Here is a 15,823-nt window from a genome sequence, read left to right as displayed (position 1 = left end):
TAAATATTTCTCCCTGACTTTAGTGTTATATTTTTATATCATTCTGTAAATATCCTGTAAAATGCAATCGTAAAAGAAAGTTTTTCGTAAGATAGGACAAAAGTAAAATAAAAGTATTTGTTGAAAATTACTTTATATTTGATAATTAAAATTGTTTATTATATGATACATTTTTAAACTTGCTTATTTAGGAACGTAACACAAACTGACAATGAAGAAAAATTCAAAGATCCGTCACAAGTTATTTAAAAATAAAAAATAAATCAAAACCAATAAAATCGAGCGATTCGTGGAGTCTTATCTAGTATTAATCTTTTTTTTTTTTTTTGTCCTGAACTCGAAACGTACTACAGTCTTTTACATCTGGGATTTTATTAGTATCAAGATACATATACCTTGGCGCCGAGTATTTTTTATCTTTCTAATTATTTTTTATTTCACATAAAATCTAATCTAATATTGATGGGAAATTTATTTGAACAGTTACCTTATGTTTATTCGTGTGTAAAATGTTAAAACTACATTCAAAATATCCAATATAATGTTTTACAATTGTTTTTGCTGAAAGAAAAACGTATTTAAAGTAAGAATTTTACAATAATAGTCAATAAATGTAGATAAGTTCTTTTTGAAATAAAAGATGTTAGGAAATAACCATCAAAAATAAAAGTTTAAATAATCTGTACACAGTTATACATTTTTCATAGAAAAAACTTATAAGAAAGTGTTATATACTGATGTTTCAAAATGCCACCTGTCTTCTATGCTGAAGCTTAGGAACCTGACAAGATAATCTCTGCAAAGTAGAAAATATATATGTAGTAAAACTATATTGTCAGTCTCTATAAGTGAAAGAGTCACCGATAAAATGAGACAGAAAAAATTACTTTGTTTTTTGTACGTAAGATTATATGCAGATGATTAAATATAAAACCGAATTATACAATTATTATAGGCACACAAGAGTAAGATACAATATATAATTAAATTGTAAAAAAATTATAATATATTTTAATATATTGAATAGGAAAATTGTATTAAATTTTCAAGAATATATTAAATTACTAAATTTCTAACTGCTTTAACCTCCAAATAGTGTGTTCTAGCACATGAATTTGCATCTCCATTTTTTTTTATTAAGAGAATTGTCGCACATGCGTATAACGAATAAAGTCCTCTGCTAGACAAAGGGAATGATACCATGATGTTTTCGGTTTTTTCTTGATCTAACTGACAATATAGTCTTATTATATATATGGGAAACATCCACTTGTAAGCTGTTAAGGCTGACTGATAGTGCGCTTAGACCAATGTTTTATTCTTTCCCTTCTTTCTTACTCTTTTCATTTCCCTCACTCTTTCTATTATTCACGATTTCTCTTTCCCTTCATTCTCACCCCTCAGTGCGCTCTTATATCGCAGTGGTGCGTACAATGATGAACTGTACGGAGGGACAAAGCGATTCTGCTCCTGGAACTTATTCTGCTCTTAGCTTTTCCACAAATTAGTTCAAGGTTACAATCGGTTCTCTTTTTTTTTTTCGTAGACACACATACACATAACAGGCCTTTGCTTCTTGTTCATTTTACTCTTATGGTAGTTTCTCAAGTTGTGAATACGAAAAGGAAATTCATACTATCTCTTATTTTTCCGCAAAGGAGGCAATTTCTAGGAGAATCAAATGATCAACGCTCAAATTTTCGGATGCTTGTAAGTGTTTCACATGCCCTTTATAAAACTTTTTCTAGTTAGTGCCATATGATATGGCACTACCTAGATGGTAGAAAGACTTTGATAACAAACATTTTATCGCAAACGGATGTGGAAAGTTGTTGAACATATTATCCATTTGCGTATTTGGATAAATTTAATCTAGTTTTCAAGATTAATTTATGTTTAATACATTGACATTTCAGCAATATTTTATATAAATCGATTATATCTATTTTAATATTGCTATCGCCAGTTTTTGTAAAAGAGAACTGTTATATTTATTTTATACTTATTTTCATTTCATTTAACGTACGTCCATGATTTTATAAATAATAATAAAAATATCTTATAAATTGTTTTCGAATATTGATCATTGGCGGTGGACCGCTATAGTTGTCAACTTATTAAGATATTCTAAAGAAAAAAAATACTTCTTTCTTTTTATTTAGGAAGGACGATAAGAAACGTGTTTCGCGGTCGATACTGTTTGTAAAAAACAATGTTCGAGTTTGCAAAATTCCTGGTTGGCAAGATAAAATTAACTCACATCTAATTCGATATCTGTATTATTAATATTTTAAAGAAAATGTCCTAGCTTGACCAAGTTTCTTCTTTTCCTTTATACATGCAAAAATGACTTAGAAACGTAACACAACTGTTGCACATGCAACATGCTATGACGTGGGCGTACGAACAACTTTTCAAGGAAAAGTCGATAGTCGCGTTTTTATCTCTCTCTCTCTCTCTCTCTCCCTCTCTCTCTTTCCCTCTCTCTCTTTCCCTCCCCCTCTCTCTTTCATTCTCTCTCTCTCTCTCTCTCTCTCTTTCTCTCTCTCTCTCTCTTGTTCAAGTGCAAGCTCTGTAGATACATACAATGATAATCAGCGTCATGAGCTTTCGATTGATCGCTTTTCAATGCACGTAACACTTTCGCGCTTGCTTTTTACAGACTCGTATTTTTGCCACGCGGCAGAAATTTCATTTTTAGCAGATCAATCTGGCAGAACCATATTCCTTCTTCACGTATTTTTATTTTATTTGCAGTAAGTATTGGAAGTATTTATGTTCTTTAAAATTGAATATGTTTTTGTTAAAATAAATTCTATAAAATGCATACAATTAATTTGAATAATAGCTGTCAATTACTATTGTAAAAAGAAATTAAATAACATATACACACATATGTAATATTCCACTATATATATATATGTATATATAGTGGAAATTTTGACTAAATTTTGTTTCTTTTCTTTATTCAGTAATTTTTCTAATAATCTACAAAGAATTTTTGAAAAACATGACAAGAACACTTCTTATAGAAATTATAGAAATATCGATTAGATGTAGATTTTGATAAAAGATTTCTTCTGTCAACGGATATTTCCTTATAATAGCACGCGCAATGGATTTACTGGGATACAAAACGTTGTTATCTATTTCTATCTAATTTTCTATTTGTCTACAATTCAAGTATATAGTAAGGACCATTCTCTCTCTTCCCTTTCTATGTTACTCATCTTTTATTATCTTTTTTGTTTATTGGTAAATGTTTGTATGGGTAACAAGTGTTTCAAATTCTAAATTCTTTCAAAACTATTCTTCCTATCATAAATTCTAGAATTAAAAATTCTTTATCGCTCACGTAAAACAAAGCATTATAGAGTAAACTGTTCAATGTCCGGCTAAAATCTTCGAAAATAATTTTAACAGAAGTACGTCAAAAAAGATGACGTTAGTTTAATCGGTCATTTACTGATTTTTATTTTATCTTTCCTGTCTTTCTTTTTTTTTATTACAATATGGATCATCGTTAACACTTCTTTTTTTAGAGAAAGGATAGTATGATGCGCCACTGCTTCTTGTCTTGTACGTCGATCGCTCGGTGGAACGAGCCTATCCCATGACGTATATACGGTGTTTTTGAGGTGGGATAAAGCTTGTAAACGGTTATGGATACAACCATGGGAGAACCACAGAGTACAGGAGCACGTTGGGTGTGTCCAAATGATCGGCATTTAGCATTAAGAGCTAAGTGAGTGATTCTATAATAATTTCGATTAAAAGATCCATTCGATCGACAATTTTATTTACTTATTATCACTTTCTTTTCATTATTCAGATTGCGAACAGGCTGGTCAGTGAAAACTGGATATTTAGACTCCGGATGGGACAATTATTCTAATGTTGGTAGTGCCAACCGTACAGAGCAATCTTTCGTATTAACAGAAGAAGAACGACGTACAATCATACAAGTGAGCGATTTTGACTCGTCTTTATTCTACGTATAGGCGCCGAAAGCGAGAAGTATTAGTTTCATAAACATTCTATATATGTAACAATTATAGTCTTCGTACTTTTTTATCTTCTTTTTTTAAATATTTTTCACTGATAAATAATAACATAAAAATTTTTTTTATTTTAATCTTTTCTTTTCCCAGGTAATTCAAAGAGCGGAGGCGTTGGACTTATCGGAGCAGAAACGCATTGGCAGGCTGGTTGAGAGATTGGAGGACATGAAGCGCAACGTTCGCATAATCACTTCCAGCCGATCGGACGAGCGAAAAAATTGCGGTAGCCGATGTTCCAATGGCTCGCACTGCGTCTGCTCCTGTGCTTTATGTGGCGAAAAGTTTGGTGCTGTATTAGGAGCTACACCAACCTTTTGCAAAGACTGTAGGAAATATGTTTGCCAAAAATGTGGCAGAGAGGCTGGTACGTCGAATGTACTAGCTTCTACTACCACTACAGAAGTTCTATCCTCGACTACATGCAACTCGTTCACAAATGAATCGATACCAAAGAGGACCGCAATACAACGAATCGTACAGAGGACCTCGAACAATTCGCAAAAGATTTTTCTTTGTCGCATTTGTGCCGAGAGCAGGGAGATTTGGAAAAAAAGTGGAGCTTGGTTCTTCAAAGGAATGCCGAAACATGACCTTCCGAAGAAAAAAGTACGTTTCGAGCAATCACGTCAAGTTTATTAAATTATCTTTATTAATTGAGCGCGGGAGAGACATAAAAACCACTGAGAGAGAGAGAGAGAGAGAGAGAGAGAGAGAGAGAGAGAGAGAGAGAGAGAGAGAGAGAGAGAGAGAGAGAGAGAGAGAGAGAGAGAGAGAGAGAGAGGGAGGGAGGAGGGAGAGAGGGAGAGAGAGAGAGAGAGAGAGAGAGAGAGAGAGAGAGAGAGAGAGAGAGAGAGAGAGAGAGAGAGAGAGAGTTACTTGTATGTGTAGAGCCGATTACTTGTATGTGTAGGAACGTGATTGGTCTCGGGTGGGTCAAAGAACGCTAGGCCAATCGTCTTGTAAAATCATCAGTGTTTGTAAATCGTTGGAATCAAACGAAGCTCAGGACTCCTCATCGGACGAGGAGGCAACAAAACGTTTGATTGGTGCACGTAGCTGCTATTCCTCTTCTCCGAGCTTGCAGGGTATCCAAGACATCAATGGTATATCCAAACAACACGTCTTATGATGCTCAAACGCCAAATGGATTTTTTAAAGTTAAAAGTCGATCAAATGGCTATTCGTCACCTACAGGCCATCGAGATGAGAGTTCTTCCACGACGACAACGAATAGGTTGGACAAATTTTCAATACATTCACAGTACAGTCGTCTCTCATCAGCGGCAACCTTACGAACCTCTCGTACGAACGAAAAAAGTACATGTGATCAACGTGGCGGCAGTTCCCTCGATGATAATGCGTCGACTGAGGAAATAAGATTAGAAGATAACGGTGACGAGCAGTCTGATCTCATCGACGATTCTCTCGGTTCTAGTGATCAGTGTAAGAGTTCTCAGGTACAATCAGTCAGGTACGTAGTAACGATGTTCGGCAGAGTAGAGGTTTGACTCACGCGTCTCGGACGCTACATCCTTGTAGACGAAACTCACTGTCGACTTCGCCACCAAGCACTCTGATGGAACGGATTTTGGAGGAGGCTTGGATGCACGAAAAAAATGCGGAATACGAGGCGAATTGCGCCAATCAGATGAACGATGCGCCTATCAGCACGTGGTACGTGCATCACTCGTCGAGGCAACAAACATCGGATTATCTCGAAAGTTGGTATTTCAATTTAATTGTCACTTATTACTATTTTTTATGCGATAACTTTCACATTTTTATAAAGTGTATAACAAATACTATAAGATGCATGTATATTTACATATATATGAATATGTATATTTTTATGGATTATTCAGTGATGAGATCCAAAACGGAGGAAGGTTTTGGAATTCTGGAAATCTCCTTGCTATACGACCCAGTGGCTCAGTGCCTCCAGTGCAAAGTGGAACGAGCGTTGGGATTAAAGCCTATGGACATCCACGATCTCGCCGATCCATTTTGCAAAATCACCATACTGCCAGTGGGAATGGGTACAAATATCAAGCCCATAAGAACGAAAACTGTTCACAAGACACGAGATCCTGTGTTCAACGAGACAGTGAACTTCTACGTATCGAGAGATGCCGATGTATGAGTAATGATAATTAAAGTGATTGTTAAAGTTTTCTTATTTTATGACGATTCGATAAAATGAGAATACGATTGAATGATCGCGACAGATGAAGAGTGGCAGAGCCTTACATGTCATGATACTTCAAGACGATCCGTGGGGAGAAGATTTTCTAGGGGAGGCGAGATTTCCCCTGTACGAACTAGAACCGTTCCAGACGAAGCACTACAAAATCAATCTACAAAATCATTATCCGGTCTGTGTGTATTTTCGATTAAGAAATTTCTTTGGAAATTTTATGATTTATATAGCGTTAAATTCTTGATATAAAACTTATTGTCTCAACATTGTTCTAGGTGAGTCGCGAAGAAGAGGCTTGGGGTCTTCATCGAGGCAATCGAGGTCAAGTACAACTCACTCTAAGTTACTGTACCCGTCGACGTGCCCTGCTAGTTATTATTCATCAAGCTATGAATCTTTTACCCATGGACAACAACGGGTTTTCTGACCCTTTTCTAAAGCTGTGCCTTGTAGAGAATGTGATCGACAATCGATGGCAACGAGGTCACGATCCTCTCGGGCGCAACAGCGTGAAGAAACAATCCAGCAAGAAGTTAATCACAGGTCGCAGCTCGTACAGCACGAGCGTCAAGTGGAAAACACTCAACCCAGAGTGGAACGAAGAGTTCATTTTTGGGATTCGATTAACAGACCTCATGAAAGTCACGTTATGCCTCTCTATGTGGGACAAGGATTTCGGCAAGCGTAATGATTATCTAGGTAATAATGTTCATTTTTTTAAAAAAGTACAATACGAATTCTTGACACTTCATTAATAGAATTTCTTTTGATGGTATTATTTTAGGAGGGCTTGTATTAGGATGCAATAGTAAAGGAGCACGATTGCGACATTGGGTAGATGTTATCAAATTTCCCGATTATCAGCATCCTGCTTGGCACAATTTAACGGAAGTTCTTATGCCAATAGAGTAATATTTTTCAATGGCATAAATATATGAAATATGTAGAAAAGTCGGAAATACTGATCTCAATGTTGACATGTTAAAGAGGCAATATAAGGCAAAAGTTACGTCAATAGATATTGCTTAAGGAACTAATGTCTATACTGCACATTATTACTCATATTAAAATATGAAAATAAGTATAAGAAGGATAATTATAGTCAGTTTAATTTGTTATTCTTACTTTTTTCTAATTTTAAGCATAATATTAAATTATTATATTATATACATGTAAATTATTATGTATTTATACAAATATGTATATAATTTGTTTAACTTATCATATTACAAAATATGTGAAATAATAGCAAAATTCATTTTTTATATTAATTATGTATTATGCATATATTAATTATATTAATTATGTATTAGTCACTTTCAGAAGAATATTCTTCTGCTTCTTGTAACCATTTGATAAAAGGTTGTACTGCGATTTTTACTTTTTTGTTTTGAATTTCATCTTTTTCATCATTGGACTCATACCATTCTAAAATTTTATCTTCTGATAATATATCTCGATCATAAAACAAATGCAATAAATGTTGTAAAAACGGTAACAATTCTTGGGTTACACTGCCAACTTCTTCTACTGCACGTAAACAATCTTCTTGTGCCACATCAGTTTTAATATAATTTAAAATAATAGGCTGAAAATAATTGAACATAATTTTTAAATTTTTTTGATAGTTTTGATTATTCATTGGAACTTTTATTTCGGACAAATAATGTAAAGGCAAACTCAATATAGCTTTTATGACATTGTATGTAACTTCTCGCATAGTAACATTATATGCATATCTTGATGAATTTATTTCTAATATCAGATTTTCACAATTCAATTTATCTTGAAAACCTCTTAATAAGCTATCGATAACTTCTGTTAGAAATAGATTCGTGTCATCAGGAATCGGAGTGTGCTGTCGTGAACTTTCGTTCGTACTTGATTCATCTGTTGTATAGTTATTATAATCTGTAGCTTCATTATTTTTAAAAAATAATAATTTTTCATTAACATCGAGATCCGACATTCTTTTTGTAATTAAATTTGCATTTTTCATTTCTAGAATGGAATCAATGTATTGTTTTTGCGGGTTAACCATCGTATCGCAAACTAATATACATCCATCTAATTTTGCATTTTTCTTAATATTACAATTAGAAAAAATTATACTGTCAGTAATTTTGCAACCATTCCCTATTTTAACATTAGAAAAAATAAAAGAATTTTTTATAATCGCCACTTGACCTATAGCGCAGTTACTGCCTATTACAGATTTCGTAACAAAGGTATTTTGTCCAAGTGTACTATTCTTTCCGACTAAGCAATCTTTTTCTAATATACAACCTTTAGCTAGAGTAACACTTTTGTGTTTATAGCTACTTTGAGACATAGAAATAAAATTTCTTAATGGGCCAAACATTCCCGGTGCGTGTGGGTAGCCGCGTCTATGTAAAATATCACGGCTGAGAGTATAATATGCATTCCATGATGTAATTGGTAAACTGTAATCATCAGAGTTCAATAGTTGCCAATAAATCCGTGCATCTATAATTTCTTCATTCATTAAAACTCCTTTGATAAAATCTTCCATTGTCTGTATAATATAAAAATAAAAAAAAGAGAATAAAACAATTGTTAAATATTTCCATATATATATATATATATATATATATATATTATATAAACAATGCTATTTACATACTTGAAAGTCAAAATTATCTGCAAATAATGGAAGTACAGCAGGTGAACATAAGTATACATGTGTATCTATAAAACACGTACTAATATCAATTTCGCTATTATCTAAGAACCAATTCAGTTCTAATTTTATCTTCTTCTCATCGTTTCTTAGTTTTTTGTAAAATAAGATCTTATTATTGGCTTTGTTAGACACTACGAGAGAAGTCTCTTCTTTTATGAAAGAATCATTTGTGCAACCAACATTTCGAAGTAACATTGTCATTGCTGCACCTTTATCTTTTTTTTCTTTAGTGCAATGAAAATTTAGGGCACTTAGTAAGTCAGTATTTATAAACGTATTTCCTCTAATCAATATAAAGTAACCACGTATCAAGCATTTTGTATCAATGTCTCGAAGAGCATCACCCAAAGATCTACATCCATCAGAAATGATTAAATTAATGGTAAGATCTTCATGCTCTTCTAGTTTGACATATTTTTTTAATGAGTCAATATGATTGCTGCAGTACAGAAATAGTTCTTGTACCCTGGACCTTTTTAAAGTTTCTATTAGATAGTCCAACAAAGGCACATTTAAAATTGGTAATAAAATGCTTGGATATACATCCTGCATTGGAGTCAAAGCTGTTGTAAAGTCATCAGCTAATGCAACGGCTTGTAAGACATCCTTTTTCCTTAGTTTTGTATCCATAATGTTTCGTTCACGATTTTATATCTCTTGTAAATCACATACACATGCTTTCAAAATTAAACACATATGCCAATAGCATAATATATGTATTGCAAATTTAACCTAACCTACTACATACAGAACATTATTTGGTTATATTCTACCCGCCATTAACTCTCCAGTGATTCGACGAACTTATTTAGAATTCTAGCTAAATATTAAACTTGATTGGTCTATTTTCTATTGGAATGTTTACATGTAGCATACAAAAATAGAATGATATTGAAAATTTTTGTTTTGTTCTTTTCAAACGGTTAGATTATTCATTAAATTATTTGTTCATTCTATTTTAATAAGAAAATTCTATTTGAGAACTGCCAATAAGAATGTTATCTCATAAATAATTACTTTTTCTCTGTATTCGTATTCCTTAATATTTCACTCATTCAATTAATATAAATATAGAAAAACTATCATTATCAACTTAATTGTATTGATATCTTGATTCTCATAAAGAATAATGATTCATTAAAATTAGCATATATTCCATCATAATGTAATAAGATTTATTAAAATGTAATATATTCCATATTATATTATAATCATTACGTGTAATTTCATATATCTAATAAAAGGATATTGTCAATTTTACAAGTGGAAGGGTCACCGATGAAGTGAGATAGAAAAAGTTACTTTGTCCATTGTGCACAAGATGTTTGCAAGCGATGATATATGAAATTGAATTATATAATCGTTATAAATACATATAAGATAAATTGCAAAAAAATTATAATATATTTTAATAATCGAATAAAAAAATTGGATTAAATTTTTAAGAATATATTTAGTTAATACATTTCTGACTGTTTTAATCGCCAAATAGCATGCTTTAGCTCGTGAATTAGTATTTCTATTTTCTTTCGTTGAAAGTATTGTCGTGTATGTGTATAACGAACGAAGTACTCTATATAACAGAGAGAATAATATCGTTGGTAACGTGATGCTTTCGATCTAATTGATAATATATAATCTGTTACAATGAAACGAATCAGTTCCAGGAATCATATCGAAGGAAAAAATCAGGAGATAGTAGCCTAGTAGTGAAGGAAAATAGTACAGATTATAGGGTATAATGTGACTTCATATATAACCTTTCCAAGTAAAGAAGGTTAGCAACGTAAACAAAACGGTCGTGTGCTAAGCCCATTGTAAGCGCATGAGATTTTATATATTGACTAGGAACGATAGTCAATTGTTGGATTTTACAAATGAGTCTATTTGTAAAAGTCTTTTCATTACCTTTTGTCAAAAGCATATGTGACTTCAACGACAGGTATGGACAAAATATGAATTATGAATTCAAATGGGGAACGCTGTCCCCACCATGTATGCATTTATCGTATCGGCGTATAAGCTTATTTGGTTATTCCCCTCTCACGCGTACATATGGAACATTTTTTTTACTCTTTAAGTTAGTCTTTTTTTTACTTTTTAAGTTATGAAAGTTAACATAGTATTTTTAAATGGATACCTATAATATTTTTGGCATATTTATACCGTATGGTATATTTATACATAGTAGCAATTTTTTATTAAATATGATTTTGATTGCTAATGAGACCTATTGTATAAATATGCCAAAAAAATTTTATCTATTTAGAATTATATTGACTTCCATAACTTGAAAAAGTCACAAGTAAAAAAAATTTTACATGCATTTTGCAGTTGATTCAGAATCAGGGAAATTTTTTTTATTAAACTTTCTTGTAACTTCAGTCAGTTGTAAGGTTTTTATTAGAACGTCTGTGGATAAATAACGTGTGTGTGTATGTATATATATATATATATATATACATGTATGTATGTATGTATATATATACACATGTATGTATGTATGTATGTATATATATACACATGTATGTATGTATGTATGTATATATATACACATGTATGTATGTATGTATGTATGTATATATATACACATGTATGTATGTATGTATGTATATATATACACATGTATGTATGTATGTATGTATATATATACACATGTATGTATGTATGTATGTATATATATACACATGTATGTATGTATGTATATATATACACATGTATGTATGTATGTATGTATATATATACACATATATGTATGTATGTATGTATATATATACACATATATGTATGTATGTATGTATATATATATATATTGTATGTGTATGTATATATATATATATATATATATATTGTATGTGTATGTATATAGAGAATGTTTTATCTAACTGTAACATTTGAAATATCTTTATTATTATTGATGATATGACAAAATGTCAATAGAAAAAATTGTTTGATCCTAAAGGAGATCCTAATCAGTAGATTCAAATTATATGTTTAAATCCATGTTTAAAAAAATGAGAAAATTTTAAATTAAACGATTACCATTATTTTAACTTAAATAAAACGCGATTCAAATGCAATCCATAAATGAGTAAAAGTACAAAGAAATCATTTATTGTTATTTGAAAATATATCAAAATTAATGGAATTTATTTTGAACATTTTTAAAAATAAATGCTTTACGTTGCAAAACTAGAATTTTTATTTTTTTTGTTTTCCTTTGTAGCTCTGTTAGTCAAATTATCTAAGGTTATCTAAAGATAAAAAGATTCATATCGTTGAATTCATTTTTTTTTTATAAGTTACAGTAGTAATAAAAAAATATTGATGATCTTGAATCTTTAGAAAAGATGATCTTGAAAATAATTTTGTGGTAATGAAAATATTTTTTCCTTGAGATTTAACAATTTTTTTCTTTGCCATTTTTTTTTTTTTTATATAATTGAAAGTAATGGAGTTACTTCAATTGCTATAATTAAGTGGAAAATTCTGTATATAAATTATGTTTCTAATTTCTATTATTTTTTATTATTAGCAAATTCAGCAAACATTAAATGAAGAAATAATCATTCTATCCAATAATTTGAATGATGATAGCCAAATAAAATTACAGAAACAAAGCTTACACAGCTTGCAATGTGTTTATAAATGTTTAAGAAAATTGTCTTCAATGCTATCAATGGATAATTATATGGAAAGTTTTACAAAAATTGATGTTTTAGAACAAGCTACAGCAGAACTGAATCATTTGAAATTTAATGCATCCAGATGCAGATCAGATATCTCTATAGATCAGCAGACAGTATGTATTATATCCTTATGGATACATTTGCACTATATTTCTTATTACTTGCACATAATAATGTTACTTTCTATTAAACTGAAAGTAAATCATAATTCTTCGTGAAAGAACATTTAAAAATAGGCATAAAAGTCCTAATATTATAAATAAATAATTTCTTTTTACAAGAATTATTATATAAAAATTGTTCTACTAATATAAAAAATTTTATATAGGAAAGCAAGAAATTAGAAGATCTCTTAATAACGCATCTGAATGAGTTATTTTTAGTTTGTATACATGAAAAAGATTCTAATTTATTAATTCGTTGTTTGAGAATATATATTATGCTTGATAATGTTACAACTGCAGAATTAGTAGTAAGAAGAGATGTTATTAGTCCAATTATAAATAATATACTTCAAGATGAAGATTCACAAACTGAATTTAATAATCTTCAAAGTATTTACAATAGATTATTAAATATTTTAAGCGGAGAACTCAAACAACTTTTAGACATCACATTATACTCCAATAGGTATATTGGATGTTTTGTAGATAATTAATATTTGTAGATAATGTAAACATTCCAATGTAAATATTGTTTGAATATTACTCTAGGATACAAGTGAAGGGTTTTAATTTCTTGGTAAATAGTTTTTGGATTGAAATAGAGGAAAAAATTGATCAGCAATTAAAATATATTTTTGCACCTGGAAATCCTGAATTGTTCCATAAAGTAAGTGATACAATTTTAAAGATAATGTAAATATAAAATCTTTTAGTAATTTTCATATTTTATATTTGAAGAGATATACAGAAACAATGTGGTTTCGAAAAAAGCTGGAAGAATTCTATAATGTACCTGCTCATATAAGCATATTGAAAGATCATCTACAATATAAAAATTTTCTTAAGAAATGGAATCTACCAGTTTATTTCCAAATTCGTTTTCAAGAAATAGCCGGTACAGTCGAAACAGCATTTAAAGAGTCTATTTCACCTGAATTGATTAAAGGATCTGCAAATATTCTAATGCTAGAAGAATTTTCTCTTTACACAACGTCTATCGTCTGGAATTGTTTGTACAGGATATGGTCTGAAAATATATATCTATCTCAACTTTTTCAAGAGTAAGTAATATTTTTTATAAGTATGCTTGATAATATTATTAGGTTGTTACATATGAAATTTTTGATTTTGTAGTATAAATTCTCTGGGACGTTTTTATATCTATGGATGTGTAAGATGTCATTTTGAAACTTGTCATTTATTCTATTAGAGCTGATCTTTCTAGACCTTGTCATTCAAAGTCGTTGTTGGCTTTTTAAGTTTTTAATTTAAGAGGCTTCCATCTCCATTTTTAAACTTTTCATATCACCGACGAATTGTACATTTATTTATAGTATTTTTATCGAATATGTAATTAATTTTCCGAGCAATTATTGCGATATTATGACTATTTTATCAGTGATACAAAAAAATGCTCGTAGATCGCGTTGATTCATGTCGAGACATAAGCCATGTAAAAATAATGTTAGATATGTAAAAAAAAGAAAATGAAGATCAGGTCTAATAGAGTGAATATAGGGCTTTATAGCCTTATGGCTATAGGGATTTAAAATGATGCCTCATACATCCATAAACGTGGAAGCATTTTCAAGCAGGGGTGTTTCAGAGAATTCATACTCTGGAATTAGACAGTTCATATATAACAACTTAATAAATTCATATTATTAATGTTTATTTCTTAAAATAACAGATTTTGGAAATTGACTCTGCAAGTATGTTCAAGATATCAAACATGGGCTTGCACAGCAATAAGACAAGTATGTAATATAAATTTTTTCTAATTATTTATTTCTTGATTAATAAATATATATGAATTAATAATTAATACATTTGGATTATTTTTCTATACATAAAGAAGTGGCAAGAAAGTAATAAGTCTGAAAGTATAGCAAATAGTAATCGTTATACTAAATTGGATTTCCTGATACATTTGTATTGTGATGATTACAATTCCAATAAATTATTCTGTAATGTATGCATTTCCCATAGAACTTTTTATAATAAAGCTCAACTTCTTAAAAATGTTATTGTAACTAATAAGAACGGAATTCAAGGGAATATTTCTACGCTTCAGTTAAAAAAAAGACCTATACGGAAACACAAGTCTGTTGTAAGGGAAGAGGCATCTTTAATATAAAATATTTTTGTATATTTCATTCTAAAATCTTTATTCAAAAAGTTATCAAAAACATTTTATCAAACATTTATCAAAAATAAGAATGGTATTTTATATTGTAATAAATAATTTTTTGTTTCATATGCCGATACATATATTAATTGTAAAAGAATATAATATAAAGCGGCAATGCGATACACATTACATTGATTATAATGATATCAGTGGAAATGAAAGACAAATAAAATTTGAATCGTTATGAACGTTCGTCAATAGTCAGAAATTTGTATTTCAAAATTTATTTAAACAAAATAAATCCTCCGTTTTGGTCAGTATCGCACATAAATTTGCGAAACATAGCAATAAATAGTTGCCTGAATCAATTGGTAATATATCCTTATTTATCGGTAATATATCAAACTTCTGTTGGAGTTATTTCGATCTTAAACTGCAGAATGAAGAATCGCTCGAATCACCGAAATGATGTAACTCGAAAATAAAGGATATTTAAACTTTAAATCCATTTCAATCAAGATATACTTCTTATGTAATTCAGCTGAACCTTTTGATACCTTTTTTTGAATTATGGCATAGCTTCTAGCTTCATCCTAGCAGTTATTTCGATCCTTAACTGGTAAGTTAAGAATCCTTTGTGTCTTCGAAACAATACCTATTCTATATTGCAATTCAAATAATATACTCGAAAGAACATTACATTCTAGTTGCTCTCATTAAGCCTCGTTGAATGAATCCGATTTCGTGACTATCGGATAAGATTTTTACTTTTCATATTTCGATTTTCAGTCACGTATGCGAAAATCGTAAAGAGTGGATACTCAAAATCTCGAAACCTCGAAATCTTGAAAACGTATCAATTCAAGAAATACTTCAT

At 30.4% G+C, this 15,823-nt stretch overlaps 3 protein-coding genes and 1 long non-coding RNA gene across 11 annotated transcripts; 2 read left to right on the top strand and 2 right to left on the bottom strand.

Annotated features, from left to right (window-relative positions):
- Positions 1-136: 136 nt before the first annotated feature.
- Positions 137-1,266, bottom strand: LOC118443632 (uncharacterized). 3 transcript variants are annotated; one of them, XR_014981829.1, is made up of 2 exons: positions 1,066-1,266; positions 137-796 (listed from the first exon to the last, which is right to left on the bottom strand). It is a non-coding gene; the product is annotated as an uncharacterized LOC118443632 (long non-coding RNA). The 3 variants fall into 3 exon arrangements; XR_014981830.1 differs by having other exon boundaries at positions 1,087-1,227; XR_004838753.2 differs by having other exon boundaries at positions 888-1,159.
- Positions 1,267-1,422: 156 nt separating this feature from the next.
- On the top strand, positions 1,423-7,444 carry LOC118443569 (rabphilin-3A). Its single transcript, XM_035870767.2, is given in 12 exon segments — positions 1,423-1,710; positions 2,663-2,756; positions 3,543-3,745; positions 3,833-3,965; positions 4,152-4,667; positions 4,972-5,177; positions 5,179-5,532; positions 5,601-5,782; positions 5,924-6,195; positions 6,287-6,433; positions 6,534-6,957; positions 7,043-7,444. Coding segments are annotated over 10 exon segments (2,445 nt in total). The 5' UTR covers positions 1,423-1,710; positions 2,663-2,756; positions 3,543-3,662; the 3' UTR covers positions 7,171-7,444.
- An 18-nt stretch (positions 7,445-7,462) lies between these two features.
- Positions 7,463-9,741, bottom strand: eIF2Bepsilon (eukaryotic translation initiation factor 2B subunit epsilon). Its single transcript, XM_035870828.2, has 2 exons — positions 8,903-9,741; positions 7,463-8,794 (listed from the first exon to the last, which is right to left on the bottom strand). The coding sequence occupies exons 1-2, from the start codon at positions 9,590-9,592 to the stop codon at positions 7,568-7,570; spliced, it is 1,917 nt and encodes a 638-aa protein (XP_035726721.2). The 5' UTR covers positions 9,593-9,741; the 3' UTR covers positions 7,463-7,567.
- Positions 9,742-10,304: 563 nt separating this feature from the next.
- LOC118442335 (conserved oligomeric Golgi complex subunit 2-like) lies at positions 10,305-15,289 on the top strand. 6 transcript variants are annotated; one of them, XM_085665060.1, is made up of 8 exons: positions 10,305-10,957; positions 12,498-12,764; positions 12,980-13,281; positions 13,365-13,482; positions 13,554-13,876; positions 14,506-14,572; positions 14,671-14,925; positions 15,102-15,289. In XM_085665060.1, the coding sequence occupies exons 1-8, from the start codon at positions 10,925-10,927 to the stop codon at positions 15,111-15,113; spliced, it is 1,377 nt and encodes a 458-aa protein (XP_085521186.1). In that variant the 5' UTR covers positions 10,305-10,924; the 3' UTR covers positions 15,114-15,289. The 6 variants fall into 6 exon arrangements, with proteins under 6 accessions (XP_085521186.1, XP_085521185.1, XP_085521184.1 ...); XM_085665059.1 differs by lacking the exon at positions 15,102-15,289 and having other exon boundaries at positions 10,305-10,559; positions 10,624-10,957; positions 14,671-15,078; XM_085665058.1 differs by lacking the exon at positions 15,102-15,289 and having other exon boundaries at positions 14,671-15,078.
- The last annotated feature ends 534 nt before the right edge of the window (positions 15,290-15,823 follow it).

This window comes from Vespa mandarinia, chromosome 2, assembly GCF_050613455.1.
Source record: "Vespa mandarinia isolate Hongniang chromosome 2, ASM5061345v1, whole genome shotgun sequence".
Classification (NCBI taxonomy): domain Eukaryota; kingdom Metazoa; phylum Arthropoda; class Insecta; order Hymenoptera; family Vespidae; genus Vespa; species Vespa mandarinia.
The sequence above is the reverse complement of the archived record's forward strand: the minus strand, read 5'-3'. Positions and strand labels throughout refer to the sequence as shown.

Excerpts from the sequence above, each read along its gene's own strand:
- eIF2Bepsilon (XM_035870828.2), bottom strand. The coding sequence starts at position 9,592 with ATGGATACAAAACTAAGGAAAAAGGATGTCTTACAAGCCGTTGCATTA. Across the intron at positions 8,795-8,902 it reads CAGATAATTTTGACTTTCAA|ACAATGGAAGATTTTATCAA; the intron begins GTATGTAAATAG and ends TATATTATACAG.
- LOC118442335 (XM_085665059.1), top strand. The coding sequence starts at position 10,925 with ATGAATTCAAATGGGGAACGCTGTCCCCACCAT. Across the intron at positions 13,483-13,553 it reads ATCCTGAATTGTTCCATAAA|AGATATACAGAAACAATGTG; the intron begins GTAAGTGATACA and ends TTATATTTGAAG. Across the intron at positions 13,877-14,505 it reads CTATCTCAACTTTTTCAAGA|ATTTTGGAAATTGACTCTGC; the intron begins GTAAGTAATATT and ends TTAAAATAACAG.